Genomic DNA, 20,187 nt, shown 5'->3' with positions numbered 1-20,187 from the left:
CAGATCGGCTCACCGCTGAGACCTCTCAGCGCTCCATCCTCGTCCCCCGCGGTGGAATATCGCTGGCGATATTTCGTCACAGCTGCGGTCAGGGGGCCTATGGCAGCATAGCTTATCTATAAGTGACTGTAAACTTTTTATTCTTTCCATAAACACAGCCACAACTTTCATCATTTGATAATTATTTTTGCTTATGAGCCTTTCCTATTACCTCTTTTTTTGAGTAAATCAGAATTCATAATCTACTGCTTTTCATTTCACACTGAAGCATAACTGCAAAACATATTGTGCACCACATCAACATATGTTTCTCAAACTACTGCTATGAATCTACTGATCGTGAGAATTCCTTAAAAAAAGAGTTCCTCTGACATACAGTCATTAATTTATTCTCATTCTGAAAGCATTTCTTCGTTTTCAGATGACTTTTTTTCAGAGTAACACTTTTTGTACTTCTGTTGCCCTATTTTTATCATATGCAGAGAAGCAGCATAGAGGACATTATACAGCAGTATTGCACAATGTAGCTGTGAATCCTGTACTGAGGAGACATACTAAGAAGCACTTACCAGGAGCTGCAGCAAGGTCTCTGTGTGTGCCTCTGTCTTCCTCCAGCAGCTCCCACTTCCTCCCCCATCCTTTGTGCATAAACTTCAATGAGCAGCACAGGACAGGAGAATGCACAGCCCCACCCCTACTTCCTGTTATCAATCAAGATGACTCTGTTGTCTGAGACTAATTTCACATGAGAACAGACAGTGGATAGCAAGTTAGAAAGAAGAAATAAGACTCATAGTGGTCAGCACTTTGGAGCAATTTTATTGGCACAAAAACAGCATTTCAGGGTATTTACACTTTGTTGTTCAGGTTATTTACAAATTTGTTAAAGTTAGTGACCATTTAATATCTTTATTCATGAATTAGAATTTTCATAGCCACTAAAAATATCCATAATAGTCTAATGTGTACAGTTAATGTACAATAACAGAGCGAGTTCCTTGCACAGTACAGCAACTTAGGTCAATACAATGCAAGTTCAATACTGAAAATAATACTGCAAGTTTCTATAGATTTGTTCATGGCAAAATCATCCCTTTTTCTTGTGTTCCGTCTTTGAATATGGATCCACCATAATAATATGTTCTCAGAAGTCTCTGTGGGTTTATGGTTCACCTTTTAAACAGCAGTGCAAGTTACAATACCATTTAGGCCAGTACCATTGGCCTGTTTCACACGGGGGCGATGCAATATCGCTGCAAGAAAATTGTAGTCATGGCCCTCAGCCAATCAGAGGCAGCACTTCCTATAGGCGGGGATTTTCCAATCCCTGGCCAAAAGAGGTCCCTGAAGACAAGTACCGGGGACCAGGGAGAAGACATAGTGGAGCTGACAGCTCTTCTTAGGTGATATATGTGTGTGTGTGGGGGGGGGGGGTTATAATGCAACTAGAGCTTAGTTTAGGGCTTTGACAGTAGGATTTCCTACTTTCAAAGTTGCATTGCACCGCCTAAAAAACGTGTTTTCATGCGATGCAACAGAGAGGAAGGCTCCATAGGGAAACATGGGCTGTAAAACATCGCAAGTCGTGGGAATCTCTACCAACCTGCAATGTTTTTGTCTCGCAGTGTTCCATGCTACAAATAGTCGTTAAAGTAAAGGGACCCATAGCAAAATATGGGCTTCACATACATGCAATTTGTAGCATTGTCGCATCGTGAGAAAATCGCTCGATTTAAGGGCCTTAACCCTTACAAGACCAGTGATTTTTCATCCTCGCCTTCCAAGAGCCATAGCTTTGTAATTTTCCATTGACATAGTTGTATGAGGGTTTTTCTTTTAATTGTACCTATTTCAGTTTGTACACTTTTGGGGTTGGGGGGAGTTGATGCCTTTTTTGACTGGAGAGAGGGGGACTAACTTAGTAAATCCTACTGTAGCAGACACATTTTCACACTCTTCTCCAGTATAACTTTCTGCTTCTTCACTGACGACACCTTTGGATATGAAACATAGAAAGTGTATGCATTACTTTTACATTATACCACTTTATAAGTGTTCTACAAATGAATAAGCCATAGAGAGGTACAATATGGGCTTGTAGAAGACTTGGGTACTGTATGATGATTCTATACCACAAAAGTCTGTATCACAGTTCTGCGCATGAGGCCTAAGTATTTTAACAAGAAATGCAGGTAAAGTCCTATATTTTTGGAGTCTAACATTAAATATGTTTTGCTATTAGGAGCCCAATTACAGAATAAAGTCTACTACTTACTTAAAGGGGTTGTCTCGCGAAAGCAAGTGGGTCTATACACTTCTGTATGGCCATATTAATGCACTTTGTAATATACATCGTGCATTAAATATGAGCCATACAGAAGTTATTCACTTACCTGCTCCGTTGCTAGCGTCCCCGTTGCCATGGTTCCGTCTAACTTCGGTGTCTTCTTGCTTTTTTAGACGCGCTTGCGCAGATGGATCTTCTCCCTTCGGCTGGTCTTGGAAGCATCAGCGTTTTGGCTCCGCCCCCTTTTCGCGGCATCGCGTAGCTCCGCCCCCGTCATGTGCCGATTCCAGCCAATCAGGAGGCTGGAACCGGCACACGTCATGGGGCGGAGCTACGCGATGATGCGTACAAGGGGGCGGAGCCAAAACGCTGATGCTTCCAAGACCAGCCGAAGGGAGAAGATCCATCTGCGCAAGCGCGTCTAAAAAAGCAAGAAGACACCGAAGTTAGACGGAACCGTGGCAACGGGGACGCTAGCAACGGAGCAGGTAAGTGAATAACTTCTGTATGGCTCATATTTAATGCACGATGTACATTACAAAGTGCATTAATATGGCCATACAGAAGTGTATAACCCCACTTGCTGCCGCGAGACAACCCCTTTAAATAAAAGTTGATAAAAAGGTACCAACTTTGAAAATAGCTTTGATTATTTTCTGTATATCGCTCCTATGCAAACCTATATGCACTGTGCTAGTGCAGTTTTGCTGGAATGCATGGCATTACCAGCAGGCAGAGCTGCAGACGTCACAAAGCACTGAATGGGCAGGAATACACCCTAGACCACAGGAACACCAATCAGATGGTGCTACCCTCATTTGCATATAGTGCGTGTACCAAAGACTGGGCTGTATGAGGTAAGCGGAGTCGCACTGGAAAATAAAAGGTACCATTATAGTCTTCATATCATTGGGCAGCCACCTGTGTACTCAGTTGGTTGCCCAATATCTGGCGACAGACTTGTTTGAATTCAGTATCCGGTAGATGTTGCTATGGTCCTTTTACATGGACAGGTAATGCGCCTGTGCTAATGACCATGACCTACAATAAGCATGTTATGTGTTACTTTCTTCCATATGCCCCTGCTTCTCTTGTAAAGCTACAGACTGTAGAGGAGGAGTAGCTGGAAAGTAGTCCCAGATGGCTTCATGATCAGTCTACACACACGGAAGGCTCATAGGCCATCACTATGAAGACACATCAGGTCAGCATATGAGCTCTATACACAAAACTGGTAGAATATTTTTAATCAAACCTATTTTAATTACATTTTCTTTTACGTTTTAGACGTCACTTACCGCAACCCTATCTCCATGGATCCTTAATATGGCTTTGGCTAAACGGGTACATAAATTCAGCATTATATTATTAGCAACTTATAATAGAGAAGACAGTTTGGAATGGTTACAAAAAGCAATTAGTAAATGCATCTAAGTTTTTAAAAAACAGTAAAAACCTACCTTCTTCGTGTATCTACCTGCAAAAAGCAAAACAAAACTTGTTAAAAACTGTTTGGGGCTGAAACCAAAATAGCACAGGCGGGTATTTTAAGGAATACAGTATTGGGATACATTAACACAGGGCGGAAATGCTGCAGGAAATTCCAAGTGAGCGTACCTTTATAAGCATTTCATTTGTTGACAGAAAATCTGGTTACTAACATAGGGTGGTAAAGGGGTGTTCCAGAAATGTTTAATTGATGACCTATCCTCAGGGAAGTAGGAAGCAGAGCTTAGGAAACATGATGCAGGGTTATACTCTTTGAAGGAGACTATGTTGTAGCCATATGAATATTTGAGGTACATATGTGTGCCCTAACACATCCACTGGTCCCAACACCTCCCAACAGTCTGGTCAGAACCGCCCAGGTGGCAATTCGTTGCTGCAACCATCCAGGTCTCCGGCTCCAATAATGTGCCCCTCTCCAACTCTGTTAACTGGGTGAAATCTCTTCTCTGCATCGTAGAGTCATGTCTAGTGGTCCACAAGCTCCACACAAGCAGAAGAAGAGGTCACTACACACAAGTAGCCTCTGAGAGCCTTCTTATAGGCCAAGGGTGGAGCCACCTTTAGGGCCTCGGATATCAAGAAAATTCATCTATTCCCGCCCAAGTGTAATCATTTGTATATCTGCCTGAGATGTAACTGAATGCCAAGTTTTGCAGCAAAAAGACAATTCCTTCTAGAGGCTTTTCTTATTAAAAAGGGGTATATAAGAGCTTCTCAAACTGCTTCTCTTGGTGATTCCTGGCTTCACTAGTGATTAAAAATATAAGTTTCATAGTTAATGGTTGAAAAAAAAAAGACATCTACATTCGGTTCAGCCAGTAAAAGGTAGAGGAGATTGATCAATTTATATTCTTATCTAATTACAATGAGCAGACAATGAGTCAATTATATTGATAATCTAAAGCTTTTACAGAGAAAGGACTATGAAGCATATAATCACTGCTGCCATAACTACCTCCACGGCTGTGCCTCTTCAAAAACGGAGGGCGCCCGTGAGGTCAACATCACAGTTTGAGAAGCGCTGTCCTTATATAATGCAACAGAAGGTTCCTGCGGTCTCACTTTGATTTGCTCGTCATGCCGTAGTATTCTATTGTTGCAAAATATCTATCTTTTCCTGTTAATAGAAGCCTTTTATTCGCTTAGGTTACGTTTTAGAATAAAAGGGAATAAATGATTTCAGCCTGAAAATATTTCACCTAACCGTGAATACCATGTTATGGCCAGCCCAGCTCATGTTCACCAAGAACCTCCTGGTAATGGCGCTACCCAGACTGGTCACCATCCGGCAACTTATTTCTGAGCAGCTGGTAGCTATCTGTCTCCACCAGGATGGGCAGCCTGCACTTTGCTAATGTGAACTACATTGGTTGTAGCTCAGGTGGCAAATGGGCAATCAGAACATGACGGAGTGTTATAACCCTAATCCAAAGTGATATAGAGCCAGGAGAACAGAAAGGACACACATGGCTTACATGTGATGCTGCCAATTAATCAACAATTTGGGTTGGGGGACAGAAAAAAAATATTGAAGATTATAAATATAAAAAAGTCAATAAATAGTAGAAGGTTATAAGAGAAATATGTGTAGATTTCACATAGGATGCCACTAGAAAGTCCCGAAAAAGTGCAATAATTACAGTACCTTTACAATACATTATCATACAGTAGAAAAGGACCAGAATCAGAGAGACGATGATGACTAGTACATACTTCCAAATAACAGACTCTGTCAAGGAACAATAAAAGCATTGAAAGATTATTAGCAATGACAAATACTTTGGTAAGATCTGTGGTTACTGATTGTAAAAACCTGAACATAGATGTACTGTAGCCTAGTGTGAGCCTCATGTGGTGCAGAGTGGTAAGGCAGTAGAAATGTGGCCCCAAGCTCTTGCTCACGACCTGAAGGTTGCAGGTTTAATCCCCGTGTGGTTCTGGTAGCTGGCTCAAGGTTGACTCAGCCTTCCATCTTTCCAAGGTCAGTAAAATGAGTATGCAGCTTGCTGGGAGGTAAAAAGATGACTGGGGAAGGCAATGGCAAACCACCCCACAAAAAAACAGTCTGCCTATAAAATGTCACGATGTGCTGTCACCCGAGCAGTCGGTCATGACTCGGTGCTTGCACCAAGGGACTTTACCTTTTTACCAATTTGCTAACAGTCTTCAGCAGTCAGGAGCTATGGGAAATCAAAGTACTACAGGATGTTAATCCCTCTGCCAGTCATTCTCTCCATTGGGTGGCCACCTTCTCCATGAAGCAGTTGGAGATGCTCTTTCTTAAGCTGTTAGATGAAGCAGCCATTTAAAGGGTCACTCCAGCAACAATAATGTTACCATCCCTGTCCCTTCTACCTGCTAGCCTGTTACACTCTGGAGGTCTCGTTTGGAAATTGCAGTCACTTCTATGCAGTTCAGCCCCCCTGTCTGATGCTTATGAGACACCATCTTGATGCTGAGATTTTTACTGTTGCTTTCACATCAATCCCATGATGCATGACCACCACATTACATGAGCAGCTAGAGACTGTACCATCTCAGTCGCAGGGAAAACCCTGCAATTACATTCTGTATTCACCTAAATAAGCTACACATCATAAGTATAAAGTCAGGAGACTGAGCTGTGATCTACTCTATTATAACTGTGTTATAATCATTAGTAAATGTGACAGGAGTGTTTGCGTCCTCTCTAAGCAAGGTCCATGTAACAGCATCACACAAATTAAGAAACTGACTAGCAACTGAACACATAAACCAAAGTAAATCTGAGCTGGTCAGAAATTAGATCACATGATCACCTGAGGAGAAGAACTCCAGGAGTTTCAGATAGAAAGGAATAACTAACCAAGGTAACACTAGCTGATTTATATATATTGGGGGGATAGCTAAATAATGAATTAAAAAAAAAATCACTGGAGTGGCCCTTTAAAGATTCTGCACATTCATAGGATTGCATGTTAAAGCATTTTGTACATTACAGCAGAAGTTATATATTTTGTAAAGGAAACTATCTCTGGTGTTTAAGATTATAACTTTAAAGAGATAATGGAGGCAGTGTTCTTAAATGGGATTACAAGAAGTTTATAATAATCTCTGCCTCTATTATCACCATCTTCCATGTCAAACATGCCAGCTTTCATCTTTTAGGTTCCATTAAAGTGACCCACCAGTTTTGGGACCAAAACCTGTCCTGGGAAAGGATAGTCATTGAGGCGGGAGGGGGGTTGTATATAACCTGCATCTGTTCTTCTGTGCCGCCCCTCAGATTCACTAGTTTTGGGCCTTTTCAGACATCCAAGATGGCTGCAGCTTTTTTTCTAACTAACTAATGCACAATCCACACTGCTCTCTGATTGGCCAGTGCTGATCACATTGATCACATGAGTGGTTCTGGCCAATCAGAGAGCAAGTATAGTGCATTAGTAGTCTAACACTACCATTGTACTGTGCAGGTTAGGTAGTCTGAAGAACCTGTCAGCCATCATGGATGGCTGAAAACAGGACCTGGAACCAGATGATCGGACGTACAGCAAAGAAGAACAACTGCAGGTAATATAAAGCCCTTCCCCCTCAGTCTCGGGAAGGAAATTTGTCTTGAAAGCAGAGGGTCGCGTTAAAGTAGGAGAGAGTAACATCCTCCAATAACTATACGAACATGGTTGAACTGACCCTCAAGAGGATTTTGGACTCCTCCAATAGGTGAAGGCTCAGACACCACAATGGGCTTCATCCTGAATTTCCAGCCAATCGCTTGTCACTGAAGTCTATTACTTATGGGTTAATTTACAAAGTCAGCCTATTACGCATTATGGATGATATGTCATGTGAGTACAATGATAACGACAAACACCAAAGCCATTAAAAGTGGATGTGTACCATATTATACGGACGCATCTACAAGCAAGAACAATGAACTCCAGTGTGATACTAACGATAATGTTGAGGTTTATACAATAAATGAATATAGTACACACTGTATAATGTACTAATACCATGCCAGACGTACCTGATACTGTAAGTGTCACGCTCTTTCTGACTGGATATTTGAGACTTTCATGTTCCACCCGGCAAGTAAACGTGAAGCCATTGTCTTTGAGGGAAGCCTCGTACAGAAAGAAAGCAGAAAGGCTGTAAGTACCATTACTGTTATACCTGTGGCTGCTGTAGAGGACAGTCGATATTAAAGTTGGCAAAAGTCCAGTATTCGGGAGCTCACGTAGCCATTCAATATTGACTTCCAAAGGATAGTAGTTCGAGACATCACAAACAAACTTCTTCTCATTGCCTTCTTCCAGAGCTATTACAGAGTCCACATTTAGACTAACCTTGGGGCTTTCTGTAAAAAGAGATGTTATGCAGATAAGATTTTACGAAAACTGTATTAACCAATATATGCCAACAAAAGACAAAATAGGTGGCTAAGGAGAGGCATCAGGGGTATTGCTACAGGGGGTACAGAGGTAGCAGTTGCATCTGGGCCCTAATACCCAAAGTAGACCAAAGGCCCTTCTTTCAAGAAGTCGTCAGTATTCTATACGGCACATGGTAGATGGAAATTGACATGCGTTTTTTTTCAAGGTTTTTAAAGACTTGGTTTCTAGCCCCTTCACTTCAATGGACCTTTCATCTTTATTTACCACATACCCTGAATGGCCGCTTTATTATTGATACCTGCCCTTACATGATTGCAGCTTCCATGTATGGAAATTAGACCTGTGACCCAGGAGTGCAGCATAAACTGAAGTAAGTTTTCCATGGATCCGTTTCAGTGTGACTCCACATTAGAATAAAAAAAAATCAAGCCATCTGATCAACTTAGAAACACAACCTGCGGAGCCATTATAGTTTATACAGGCTATACATATGCATCAATAGTCAAAAAAACCTCATAGCATGTCCCATTCTAATCCACTTTTACCACTGAGATAGGAAATGTAATGTTTGAGACTATTGGACAGCACACGGATGGTTGTCGGTGTCCTTTCTGATGTGGGCTGCAACCAAGTTTCTGGGCCGCAACTTACATAATAGCTGTGTGCCTTCTTCCTCTTCCGTCACTCTTGTGTGCCACCGGCCTAAAAGGGGCTTCACACAAAGGTTTTTTTTAACCACAACCAGAAGTGGATCCAGCAGGAAGGAGAAGTGTAAAGCCCTCCTTTGGGCTAGGTTCATACGGGATAGAAATCCTTCAGAAATCTTGCGGCTCGGCTGCACTAAGGGAGACCCGCAGCTTCAAAACCCGCAGCATTTCGCCGCGGGTTTTGGAACAGTTCAGCCGCAACGAAAAAAAAAAGAAGAATTTACATGCTGCGGCTGTCCATTCCGCGCTGGTTCCACCTGAATTGGTCGCCCCGCGTGGGTGAGATTTTTGCAAAATCTCGTCCACATGGCTGGTTAATCCCGGAATTGGGAGCCATGGGCGGATTTGCTGCGGCAAATCCACCCTATGTGAACCCAGCTTTATAGTTCTCATGCATTTTGTAATCCACTTTTGGCTTTGGCTCAAAAAGCTGCAACAAAAACTGCAAGTGTGAAGCCACCCTGACAGCCTGGCCTCTTAGGTTATGTTCACACGTAGCATAAATGTTAAGGATTTTTGTGCAGCAGATTTGCGTGAAGAAAATCTGCAGTTTTACAGTAGAAGCAATGTGGATGAGATTGAAACCTTATCTACATGCTGCAAACAAGATCTGCAGTGTAACTTGACTTGTGGTGCGGATTTCAAATCTACAACACGTCACTTTATGAAGATTTCACCACTTCAAATGAGCGGGAAAATCGGCAACCAATACTCACCAAAGTCAGCATCAAAAGCTGCATGGAGCACATATGGAATCTGAATTGGATCCACAAAAAATCTGCAGTGGATTTCCCATCGGATTGCAAATTCCACGCTGTGTGGCCATAGCTAAATTTTAAGGGTCAAAGTTCTATTTTTCTGACACAAAGCTCCAAACCCTCCTTTCTCAGAACGACAATAATATGTTAAAATTCAGGAAATATCATTCTTAGTAAATTCCCTTGTTGTTTCTTATAAAAAGTTTTAAAGGGCCACTCCAGTGAAATTTATTTTCCGTTCACTATGTAACTAGTCCCCCAGTATGCATAAATCAGCTAATATTACCATGGTTAGTTATTCCTTTCTATCTAAAACTCCTGGAGTCCATCTTCTCAGATGGTCATGTGATCCCATCTCAGATTTACTTGGGTTTATGTATTCTCAAATGAGTCAGTTTCTCAGTCAGCATAATTCCTGTGATGATATGACATGGACCTTACTGCATAAGCTCTTTGGAGAGGGACACAGATACTTCTGTGACAATTACTGATGATGATCACACAGCTGCTGTCCCACAGTTATGAGAGGAGATCACAGTTCATCCTCCTGACTGTATACGTGCAGTTTAGCTTATTTAGGTGAATACAGATGGTAATGACCGTGTCCTCCCTGCAGGCAGAAATGGTACAGGCTGTAGCTGCTCATGTGATGATGTGCTGATATATCAAGGGTTTGATAGCACACAATAGTGAAAGAGAAAGCAGGGACAAATCTCAGCATGAAGATGGTGTCTGACAGGAGGCATGGAAGTGACTGCAATATACATGGGAGACCTCCAGAGTGTGACAAATAATTGCGAGAGTTTTCAACAGAGTGGCCCTTTAAGGAGAATTCAAGAGATCAAGGCCAATACTGTCACGGTTTATGAAGAGATAGGAAAAGGCAAAAAACCTACCTCTGATTTGCAGATGAATCCGCTGGTCTATGAAGAGGGAAGCTACAGACACGGTGCACACATAGAATCCTTCACTTTTTTGTATAGCTAAGTTACTCACAAGGAGCGAGGCATTGCCGTTTTGCAATTCTTCTACCTGCATGTAAACACCTTTCCAGTTATATATCAGCTTTTTTGTGATTCCATTGTAAGAAAGTATGTTTGTTTGTTGACTTCTCCTATCACGATGACTCCAAGTGACGGAGACATCAGCCCGATGATCCACAGTGAATGCACAATCAAGGAGCACGCTGTCCATTAGTCTTGCATAGACATAAGGGGTTCTGGTACTTAGCATGAGAGTAGCTGCAGAAGAAGCAAAAAAATTTTTATGTGATAGCATGACCACACTTAACTGGCTGGATATATACACAGTCTTGTATGGCAATATAGCCTTAAAGGGAATGTATCATCAGAAAATGACATTATTTAAAGGGAACCGGTCAAGAGCTTCATGCTGTCTAAACCACAGGAAGCATGAGATTCAGACAAGCAGAGACATTATGAAGAGACAAATTGTTAAGAAATTGTAGATCAATGTATCAGTTAATTGTCCTTTTATTGGATTGTAGACTAGAAAGATATAGCATGATGCTAGTGTAAGTAGTGAAGGGGTTAAACGAAACCTTTCTATAGCCGTGCATTGTACTGGACAGACAGAGTGAAGATAAGACAGTCTCCCAGACCCCCCTTGCATTCCTTTCCACTGAATTCATAACGGTTTCATTGTATGTTATAGTTACACCTTAAGGGCGCGGTCACACGAGCGTAGGCGTATTTACGTTCGCACGTGCGCAGCATTTAATCGCCGGAAAGAACGTTTTTCGGCAATCATGACCAGAGCTAGAAAGCGTATTATCGTTTGTTCCTACTTTGCAAACTATCTTTTCGGCTATCGAATATGCGTTGGCACGTATTTCGGTCGCGTATGTTCCGTCTTTTTTTCAGGTTGCCGTTTTTACGCGCTGCAAAATTGCCCGTGCGAACGAATACATTGGAAACCAATGCCTCAGATGGTCACGTTTATACGATTGGGCGCAAAAACGCGCCGTTTATGCGCTCGTGTGAACGCACCCTAAAAGGTGTAACTTATGTAAATCATTTTGGTAGTACCCTATCATGTATTATTATCTATATATATAAAGATGAAAGCCCTCACTGACTTACTCACTGACTCACTCACTCACTGACTGACTGACTCGCCAAAAGTTCTCCAACTTCCCGATGTCGTAGAAACATGAAATTTGGCACGAGCATAGATTATCTCCAAAATAGGAAAATAAATTGGGTCCCAACTTGATTATTCAATTCTAGTGCAAAAGAATTAGCGTCGAAATTTAACGTACATAATCTAAATCTCTCACTTCCCAATATCATAGAAACTTAAAATTTGACACGAGCATTTATTATGACATAAATAGGAAAAGTTAATGGGTCCCAACTCGATTATTCAATTCTATGCGCAAAAGAATTAGTGTCCAAATTTTACGTACGGAATCTACTTCTCTCACTTCCCGATGTCATAGAAACTCGAAATTTGGCAGGAGCATTGATCATGTCATAAATAGGAAAAGCTAATGGGTCCCGACTCGATTATTCAATTCTATGCGCAAAAGAATTAGCGTCCAAATATTACGTACGGAATGTATTTTTCTCACTTTCCAATGTCATAGAAACGTGAAATTTGGCACGAGCATTGATTATGTCATAAATAGGAAAAGCTAATGGGTCCCAACTCGATTATTCAATTCTATGCGCAAAAGAATTAGTGTCCAAATTTTATATACGGAATGTAATTTTCTCACATAGAAACTTAAAATTTGTCACGGGCATTGAATATGTCATAAATAGGAAAAGTTAATGGGTCCCAACTCGATTATTCAATTCTATGTGCAAAAGAATTAGCGTCCAAATTTTACATACGGAATATAATTTTCTCACTTTCCGGTGTCATAGAAACGTGAAAATTGGCACGAGCATTGATTATGTCATAAATAGGAAAAGCTAATGGGTCCCAACTCGATTATTTAATTCTATGCGCAAAAGAATTAGCGTCCAAATTTTATGTACGGAATCTAATTCTCTCACTTTCCGGTGTCATAGAAACATGGAATTTGCCATAAGCATTGAATATGTCATAAATAGGAAAAGCTAATGGGTCCCAACTCGATTATTCAGTTCTAGCGCAAAAGAACTAGCGTCCAAATTTTACGTATGGAATCTAATTCTCTCACTTCTTGGTGTCATAGAAACATGAAATTTGGAACGGGCACTGATTATGTCATAAATAGGAAAAGTTAATGGGTTCCACCTCGATTGTTCAATTCTAAGCGCAAAAGAATTAGCGTCCACATTTTACGTATGAAATCTAATTCTTTCACTTCCTGATGTCATAGAAACGTGAAATTTGGCACGGGCATTGATTATGTCATAAGTAGGAAAAGATAATGGGTCCCAACTTGATTGCTCAATTCTAAGCGCAAAAGAATTAGCGTCCAAATTTTACGTATGGAATCCAATTCTCTCACTTCCTGATGTCATTTTATATAAAGAAAACCTCGTATGGTTACCTCCCCGTGGTGTTTCCTGGGTAACGCAGAGAACTATGCAAAATGGTGAACATATGTTTTTCCGGTATCTCTAAACTAACCACGACTTCAGAAGATTTTCCGTGTGAACACCAGATAAACACAAGTACCAAATTAAGTCGGGCGAAGCCGGGTATATCAGCTAGTTAACCATAAATGACATCACTTTTCCTGTGATGTCATTTATGGTATATAAACCACATATACAAAATCTGGGAGTGTCTTCTCTTTGATAAACACATAAATTCTCCCTACATTTGTGGTCCTTCGAGCCGGAATCGAACCAGCAACCTAAGGACCAAAAATGTAGGGAGAATTTATGTGTTTATCAAAGAGAAGACACTCCCAGATTTTGTGTAGAAGTCTGGAACCCAGGAGAAATACATATCACACTAGCCTTATTGTGGTATCAGATGACTTCTAATTTATTCTAAGGTGTATGTAGTTTATATACCATAAATGACATCACAGGAAAAGTATATACCTCCAAGATTAATAATAATTAATTAGGAGGGGGGTCTTGGAGACTGTCTTATCTTCTCTCTGTCTGTCCAGTACAATGCATGGCTATAGAAAGGTTTTGTTTAACCCCTTCACTACTTACACTAGCATCATGCTATATCTTTCTAGTCAACAATCCAATAAAAGAACAATTAACTGATACATTGATCTACAATAAGGCTGGTGTGATATGTATTTCTCCTGGGTCCCAGACTTCTACACAAAATCTGGGAGTGTCTTCTCTTTGATAAACACATAAATTCTCCCTATACAAGTTTTAACTAGTTTAAAAATTAGCCAAGAATAGGGAGAAGAGTCATCAGGGCAACTTCTCGTTGCTTTCTTCTTGCCTGAATTGGCTAAATTACCAGATTTCTTCTTATGTGTGCATATTTAAACTATTAAACTGAATATCCACCTTTAAACATCATTTAGTTTAAATGAGTATACTGGGCAATTACTATTAATGAACTTAAAGGGGTTGTCCTGCGAAAGCAAGTGGGGTTATACACTTCTATATGGCCATATTAATGCCCTTTGTAATATACATCGTGCATTAAATATGAGCCATACAGAAGTTACATACTCACCTTCCCTGCGCTGGCGTCCCTTTCTCCATGGTGCCGTCTAATTTCAGCGTCTAATCGCCCGATTAGACGCTTTTGCGCAGAAGGGTCTTCTCCCTTCTGGTCGGTCCGGGCACGAGCTGCGTTCTGGCTCCGCCCCCTTCTACGCGTCATTGGTTAGCTCCGCCCCGTCAGGTGTGCCGATTCCAGCCAATCAGGAGGCTGGAATCGGCAATGGACCGCACAGAGCCCACGGTGCACCATGGGAGAAGACCCACGGTGCATCGTGGGTGAAGATCCCGGCGGCCATCTTGGAGGAAAAGAAGGAAGAAGTTGCAGACGGGATTCGGGTAAGTAAAAATTTTTTTCAAATTTCAACACATCCCTTGTGTTTGTCCTGCGCTGAACGGGGGGCCTATGCAAAAAAAAAAAAACCCCGTTTCGGCGCGGGACAACCCATTTAAGGATAGGTCATCCATAGTTGATTGGCAAATATCTGCCGCTTGGCATCCGCGTCGATCTGCTGATCCTCTGGGCTGCTGTTAGTCCTACAAAGATAAATATCTGTATCGGTGGTCAGAGACGGAAGTGTATTAGGCAGCTTCACTCCCATTGAAATCAGTGGGAGTGATGCCTTGTATTACACTTAAGCTCTGACCGAAATGAGCAGCAGGAAGTGTAATGGAAGGCATTGCTTCCATTGATATCAATGAGATCAAAGCTGCCTATTACAGTTTCAATCACTGATGGAGACATCTGGCTCCACTGCAATGACAGCGAGCCAGAGGATCAACTGATCGACAGGGGTCCCGAGCACAGACCCACGCTGATCAACTATTGATGAGTCTGAGGATAGGTTATCAGTAACAGATACCTGGAATACTCCTTTAAGAATCCAAAATTCTGTGCTAATTATCTTCAGAATCTGTACAGGGTTTAAACTTCTGTTTTCGGATACAGACCTTCAAATACCTTCCTGCCTTTCATGCAGCCATAGATGTTAAGTGATAACATTCTGGCTGCCTACAGCCACCCCTAGGGGGCACTTTGGAACATAAAGCATACAGATTAGGATCCAAATCCAATAGTATCCTAAGCACATTTAAAGGGGTTGTCTCGCGAAATCAAGTGGGGTTGTACACTTCTGTATGGCCATATTAATGCACTTTGTAATATACATCGTGCATTAAATATGAGCCATACAGAAGTTATTCACTTACCTGCTCCGTTGTTAGCGTCCCCGTCGCCATGGTTCCGTCTAATTTCGGTGTCTTCTTGCTTTTTTAGACGTGCTTGCGCTGTGCGGTCTTCTCCCTTCGGCTCCGCTCGGCAGCATCGGCGTTTTGGCTCCGAACCCTTGTGCGCGTCATTGCGTAGCTCCGCCCCCGTCACGTGCCGATTCCAGCCAATCAGGAGGCTGGAACCGGCACACGTCATGGGGCGGAGCTACGCTATGACGCTTACAAGGGGGCGGAGCCAAAACGCCGATGCTGCCGAGCGGAGCCGAAGGGAGAAGACCGCACAGCGCAAGCACGTCTAAAAAAGCAAGAAGACACCGAAATTAGACGGAACCATGGCGACGGGGACGCTAACAACGGAGCAGGTAAGTGAATAACTTCTGTATGGCTCATATTTAATGCACGATGTATATTACAAAGTGCATTTATATGGCCATACAGAAGTGTATAGACCCACTTGATTTCGCGAGACAACCCCTTTAAGTCTACAGCTAGCCATATGTGTGGCAGAGCTCCAATGGCTGACAGCTACTTCTGATGACACCACAATACAGATGCATGCCCTTCTCAGCTTATTTCAATAGGGAGAAGCAAATAAATTGCTATCAGACACTTCTAAAAGCAGCTAATCTGTGTGAACCAAGGGTTAGCATGTTGAAATCCAACATAATTGGCAAAAAACTATTGGCCACACCCAATTCTGACTGATTTTTGTGTCATGTATATGGCAGAAATGAGAAGCAAGAGGTTTACATTAAAGTCTACTCATAGGATGCTCATCCAGAGTTTCAAACAGCTTGAACAATATAGCATTGTATGTGCATGACTGATCGCAATGTAGAAAAGTCCCCTTTTATGATTTAATGCCTGCTTAGACTTTTAGTTATTACTGACGTACCCAACACAGGATATTTGCCATCTTTCTTCTTCTCTGTAGCCCCTGAAAGTTTTGTGAATAACGTCGTAGTGTGAAATTTGCCACCTTTGTGCTTTAAAGTGTAGGTATACCAAGAACCCAATGCATTATCTGTATTGGTGATACCAGGCCAAAGAATCTGCGTGTTGGCTGTGAAGTACGGCGTCAGTTCACATTTCACGTCTTCTAAATCCACCTTTAAAAATGGCCTCACATCTACTGGTGAGTCTGAAAAACAAATGACAAATGATTAAATCTAGCTGAATGTAACTGCGAATATTAAAGCAAAGATAAATCCCAACAAAGAGAACAACAAAGAACATTAAATACAGCAGACTGTAAGCTCTTAGAGCAGAACACGCTCTTTTTCACGTTACTATTAGTTAAAGGGGTTGTCCCGCGCCGAAACGGGTTTTTTTTTTTCAACAGCCCCCCCCCCTTCGGCGCGAGACAAACCCGATGCAGGGACTTAAAAAAAAAACCGCACAGCGCTTACCTGAATCCCGCGCTCCGGTGTCTTCTTACTTACCTGGTGAAGATGGCCGCCGGGATCTTCTCCCTCGGTGGACCGCAGGGCTTCTGTGCGGTCCATTGCCGATTCCAGCCTCCTGATTGGCTGGAATCGGCACGTGACGGGGCGGAGCTACACGGAGCCGCTCTCCGGCACGAGCGGCCCCATTCAGAAAAGAAGAAGACCGGACGGCGATTAGACGCTGAAAATTAGACGGCACCATGGAGACGAGGACGCTAGCAACGGAACAGGTAAGTGAATAATTTCTGATAACTTCTGTATGGCTCATAATTAATGCACAATGTACATTACAAAGTGCATTAATATGGCCATACAGAAGTGTATAGACCCACTTGCTGCCGCGGGACAACCCCTTTAATGTTATATATATTTTTCATTATTTGTAATTTTGTATGTGGTTTCCTCCGCTACTAAATTAACAAAAGAATATCTTAATACCTTAGAAATAAATGTTAATAGTAGTAAGAAGATTATGGTCTTTTAAGGGTTAACTGGTCTCTTAACCCTTTCCAATCCACTGTATGACCACTGAAGATATTATGATTTAAGGCTGTACAGCTCTGATGTTGGAAGACGTCCGTCTGGGTTCTCTTACTGTATACAGCCTGCCTCTCTGTTGTCGGAGTCTATCCAACGTGTCACCTCATGCAGTAATGGCTTTGGCCAGCAGATAGCGCTGTTGTATAATGGCAGAAAAAGAGTAAGCCTCCTAGGAAAACCAGGATACAAATTGGATTGGAAAGGCTTAAACTAAAGTCTTACAATGCCGTAAGACAGGAGGACTAATATTTTTATTTCCTACCCATGGATCTAGTGATGGAAGACAACCTCTGGGCTCACTTTCTCATGGACTGGAAATAATCACAGCAGATGGAACGTTAATTATGAAATTCTATAGAAAAGGGTTCGGTACGGTGTTAGCCAGTAGAGCAAAATGTGATTAATCTAAGTGAGAGAAACCAAGTAATCTTGTAGAGATTAAGCTTTTAATAACTAAAAGACATGAATTTACAGCAAGCTTTCAGACCCTCTTAAGGTTCTTCCTCAGGGTAAATAGGATAGATCTGACCTGCGTGTTGGCTAGAGTTGAGCGAACGTACTCTGTCGAGCTTGATGCTCGTTCGAGTATTAGCATACTCGACGGTGCTCATTATTCAAATGAGCATCAAGCCGTGTTGGACCCCGCCCCAGTTTTTGGTTCCTCCCCACTGTGACGTGCTTGTTTTGGCCCCTCCCCGAAGCGACGCAGCGTGCGTCAATGGCAAATTTTTTGTCTGGCAGGCAGGGGAAAAAGAGAGAGAGAGACACACACACACGAACCAAGAAAAAAAAAAAAAGCTCGGGACCCGGTGTCCCACATACAAAAATGCTTGAGTCTCCCATTGTAGCCAATGGGGTTCATTACTCGAGTAGAGCTCTCGAATTTTATGAAAAGCTCGACTCGAATAACGCAGACTCGAGCATTTGGGTGCTCGCTCATCTCTACTAGAGACGCATGATTGAAAATAATAACTCGGGCTGACCCGAGAATATGCGAGAGAAGAGAGAAGCAAGAAATTAAACTAGTAATATATGGGGTGTCAACTTAGTTTATTGTTATTTATATTGTTAGAAAGGGTAAGCAATTAGATCCAAAGTTTGTGCCACCCCCCCATCTTTCCCTCCCTTACCATTTCCCCCCCTTCCCTTTACCTCTTCCCATGCCCCCCCCCCCCCCTTACCCCTCCCCTCCATGCAAGACAGTTTGAGAAATACGACAGGAGTTCTGGAATCCCAAAGAATCGTTGGAAGTTCATCTGACATGAACATCGCCTCCGGAACACAACTCTTACTACAGTGGACATGACCGCAAGGCCGTCGTTCTGTAATTTGTATGCGAGGGGGTGACTTTGAAATTGTTAAAAGGAAAACATTTTCAATAAAAATATTTTGAATTAAATAGCATAGATCTGAAGAAATATAATATATATATATATATATATATATATATATATATATATATACACTACCGTTCAAAAGTTTGGGGTCACCCAAACAATTTTGTGTTTTCCATGAAAAGTCACACTTATTCACCACCATGCGTTGTGAAATGAATAGAAAATAGAGTCAAGACATTGACAAGGTTAGAAATAATGATTTGTATTTGAAATAACATTGTTTTTACATCAAACTTTGCTTTCGTCAAAGAATCCTCCTTTTGCAGCAATTACAGCATTGCACACCTTTGACATTCTAGCTGTTAATTTGTTGAGGTAAGCTTTTGAAATTGCACCCCACGCTTCTAGAAGCATCTCCCACAAGTTGGATTGGTTGGATGGGCACTTCTGGCGTACCATACGGTCAAGCTGCTCCCACAACAGCTCAATGGGGTTCAGATCTGGTGACTGCGCTGGCCACTCCATTACCGATAGAATACCAGCTGCCTGCTTCTGCTGTAAATAGTTCTTGCACAATTTGGAGGTGTGTTTAGGGTCATTGTCCTGTTGTAGGATGAAATTGGTTCCAATCAAGCGCTGTCCACTGGGTATGGCATGTCGTTGCAAAATGGAGTGATAGCCTTCCTTATTCAGAATCCCTTTTACCCTGTACAAATCTCCCACCTTACCAGCACCAAAGCAACCCCAGACCATCACATTACCTCCACCATGCTTAACAGATGGCGTCAGGCATTCTTCCAGCATCTTTTCATTTGTTCTGTGTCTCACAAACGTTCTTCTTTGTGATCCAAACACCTCAAACTTGGATTAATCCGTCCACAACACTTTTTTCCAGTCTTCCTCTGTCCAATGTCTGTGTTCTTTTGCCCATCTTAATCTTTTTCTTTTATTGGCCAGTCTCAGATATGGCTTTTTCTTTGCCACTCTGCCCTGAAGCCCAAAATCCCGCAGCCGCCTCTTCACTGTAGATGTTGACACTGGTGTTTTGCGGGTACTATTTAATGAAGATGCCAGTTGGGTACCTGTGAGGCGTCTGTTACTCAAACTAGAGACTCTAATGTGCTTATCTTCTTGCTTAGTTGTGCAACGCGGCCTCCCACTTCTTTTTCTACTCTGGTTAGAGCCTGTTTGTGCTGTCCTCTGAAGGGAGTAGTACACACCGTTGTAGGAAATCTTCAAATTCTCGCATGGAATAGCCTTCATTTCTAAGAACAAGAATAGACTGTCGAGTTTCAGATGAAAGTTCTCTTTTTCTGGCCATTTTGAGCGTTTAATTGACCCCACAAATGTGATGCTCCAGAAACTCAATCTGCTCACAGGAAGGTCAGTTTTGTAGCTTC

General features: G+C 42.0%; 1 protein-coding gene across 3 annotated transcripts in view; it reads right to left on the bottom strand.

The window, feature by feature from the left end:
* Positions 1-1,434: 1,434 nt before the first annotated feature.
* Positions 1,435-20,187, bottom strand: part of LOC136625448 (tapasin-related protein-like) — a 36,041-nt gene continuing 17,288 nt past the window's right edge. The window contains exons 3-9 of one of the 3 annotated variants that reach the window (XM_066599622.1): positions 16,361-16,606; positions 10,531-10,875; positions 7,803-8,132; positions 5,442-5,525; positions 3,748-3,764; positions 3,586-3,623; positions 1,435-1,994 (exon numbers count right to left, since the gene is read on the bottom strand). In XM_066599622.1, coding sequence (XP_066455719.1) covers positions 3,609-3,623; positions 3,748-3,764; positions 5,442-5,525; positions 7,803-8,132; positions 10,531-10,875; positions 16,361-16,606 — 1,037 coding nt within the window. In that variant the 3' untranslated portion in view covers positions 1,435-1,994; positions 3,586-3,608. Of the gene's footprint in view, positions 1,995-3,585; positions 3,765-5,441; positions 5,526-7,802; positions 8,133-10,530; positions 10,876-16,360; positions 16,607-20,187 lie in introns of all 3 variants that reach the window. The other 2 variants (XR_010792549.1, XM_066599623.1) reach the window with 2 other exon arrangements.

This window comes from Eleutherodactylus coqui, chromosome 4 (assembly GCF_035609145.1).
Source record: "Eleutherodactylus coqui strain aEleCoq1 chromosome 4, aEleCoq1.hap1, whole genome shotgun sequence".
Lineage (NCBI taxonomy): Eukaryota > Metazoa > Chordata > Amphibia > Anura > Eleutherodactylidae > Eleutherodactylus > Eleutherodactylus coqui.
Note: the sequence above shows the minus strand (reverse complement) of the source record. Positions and strands in the feature narration are given on the sequence as shown.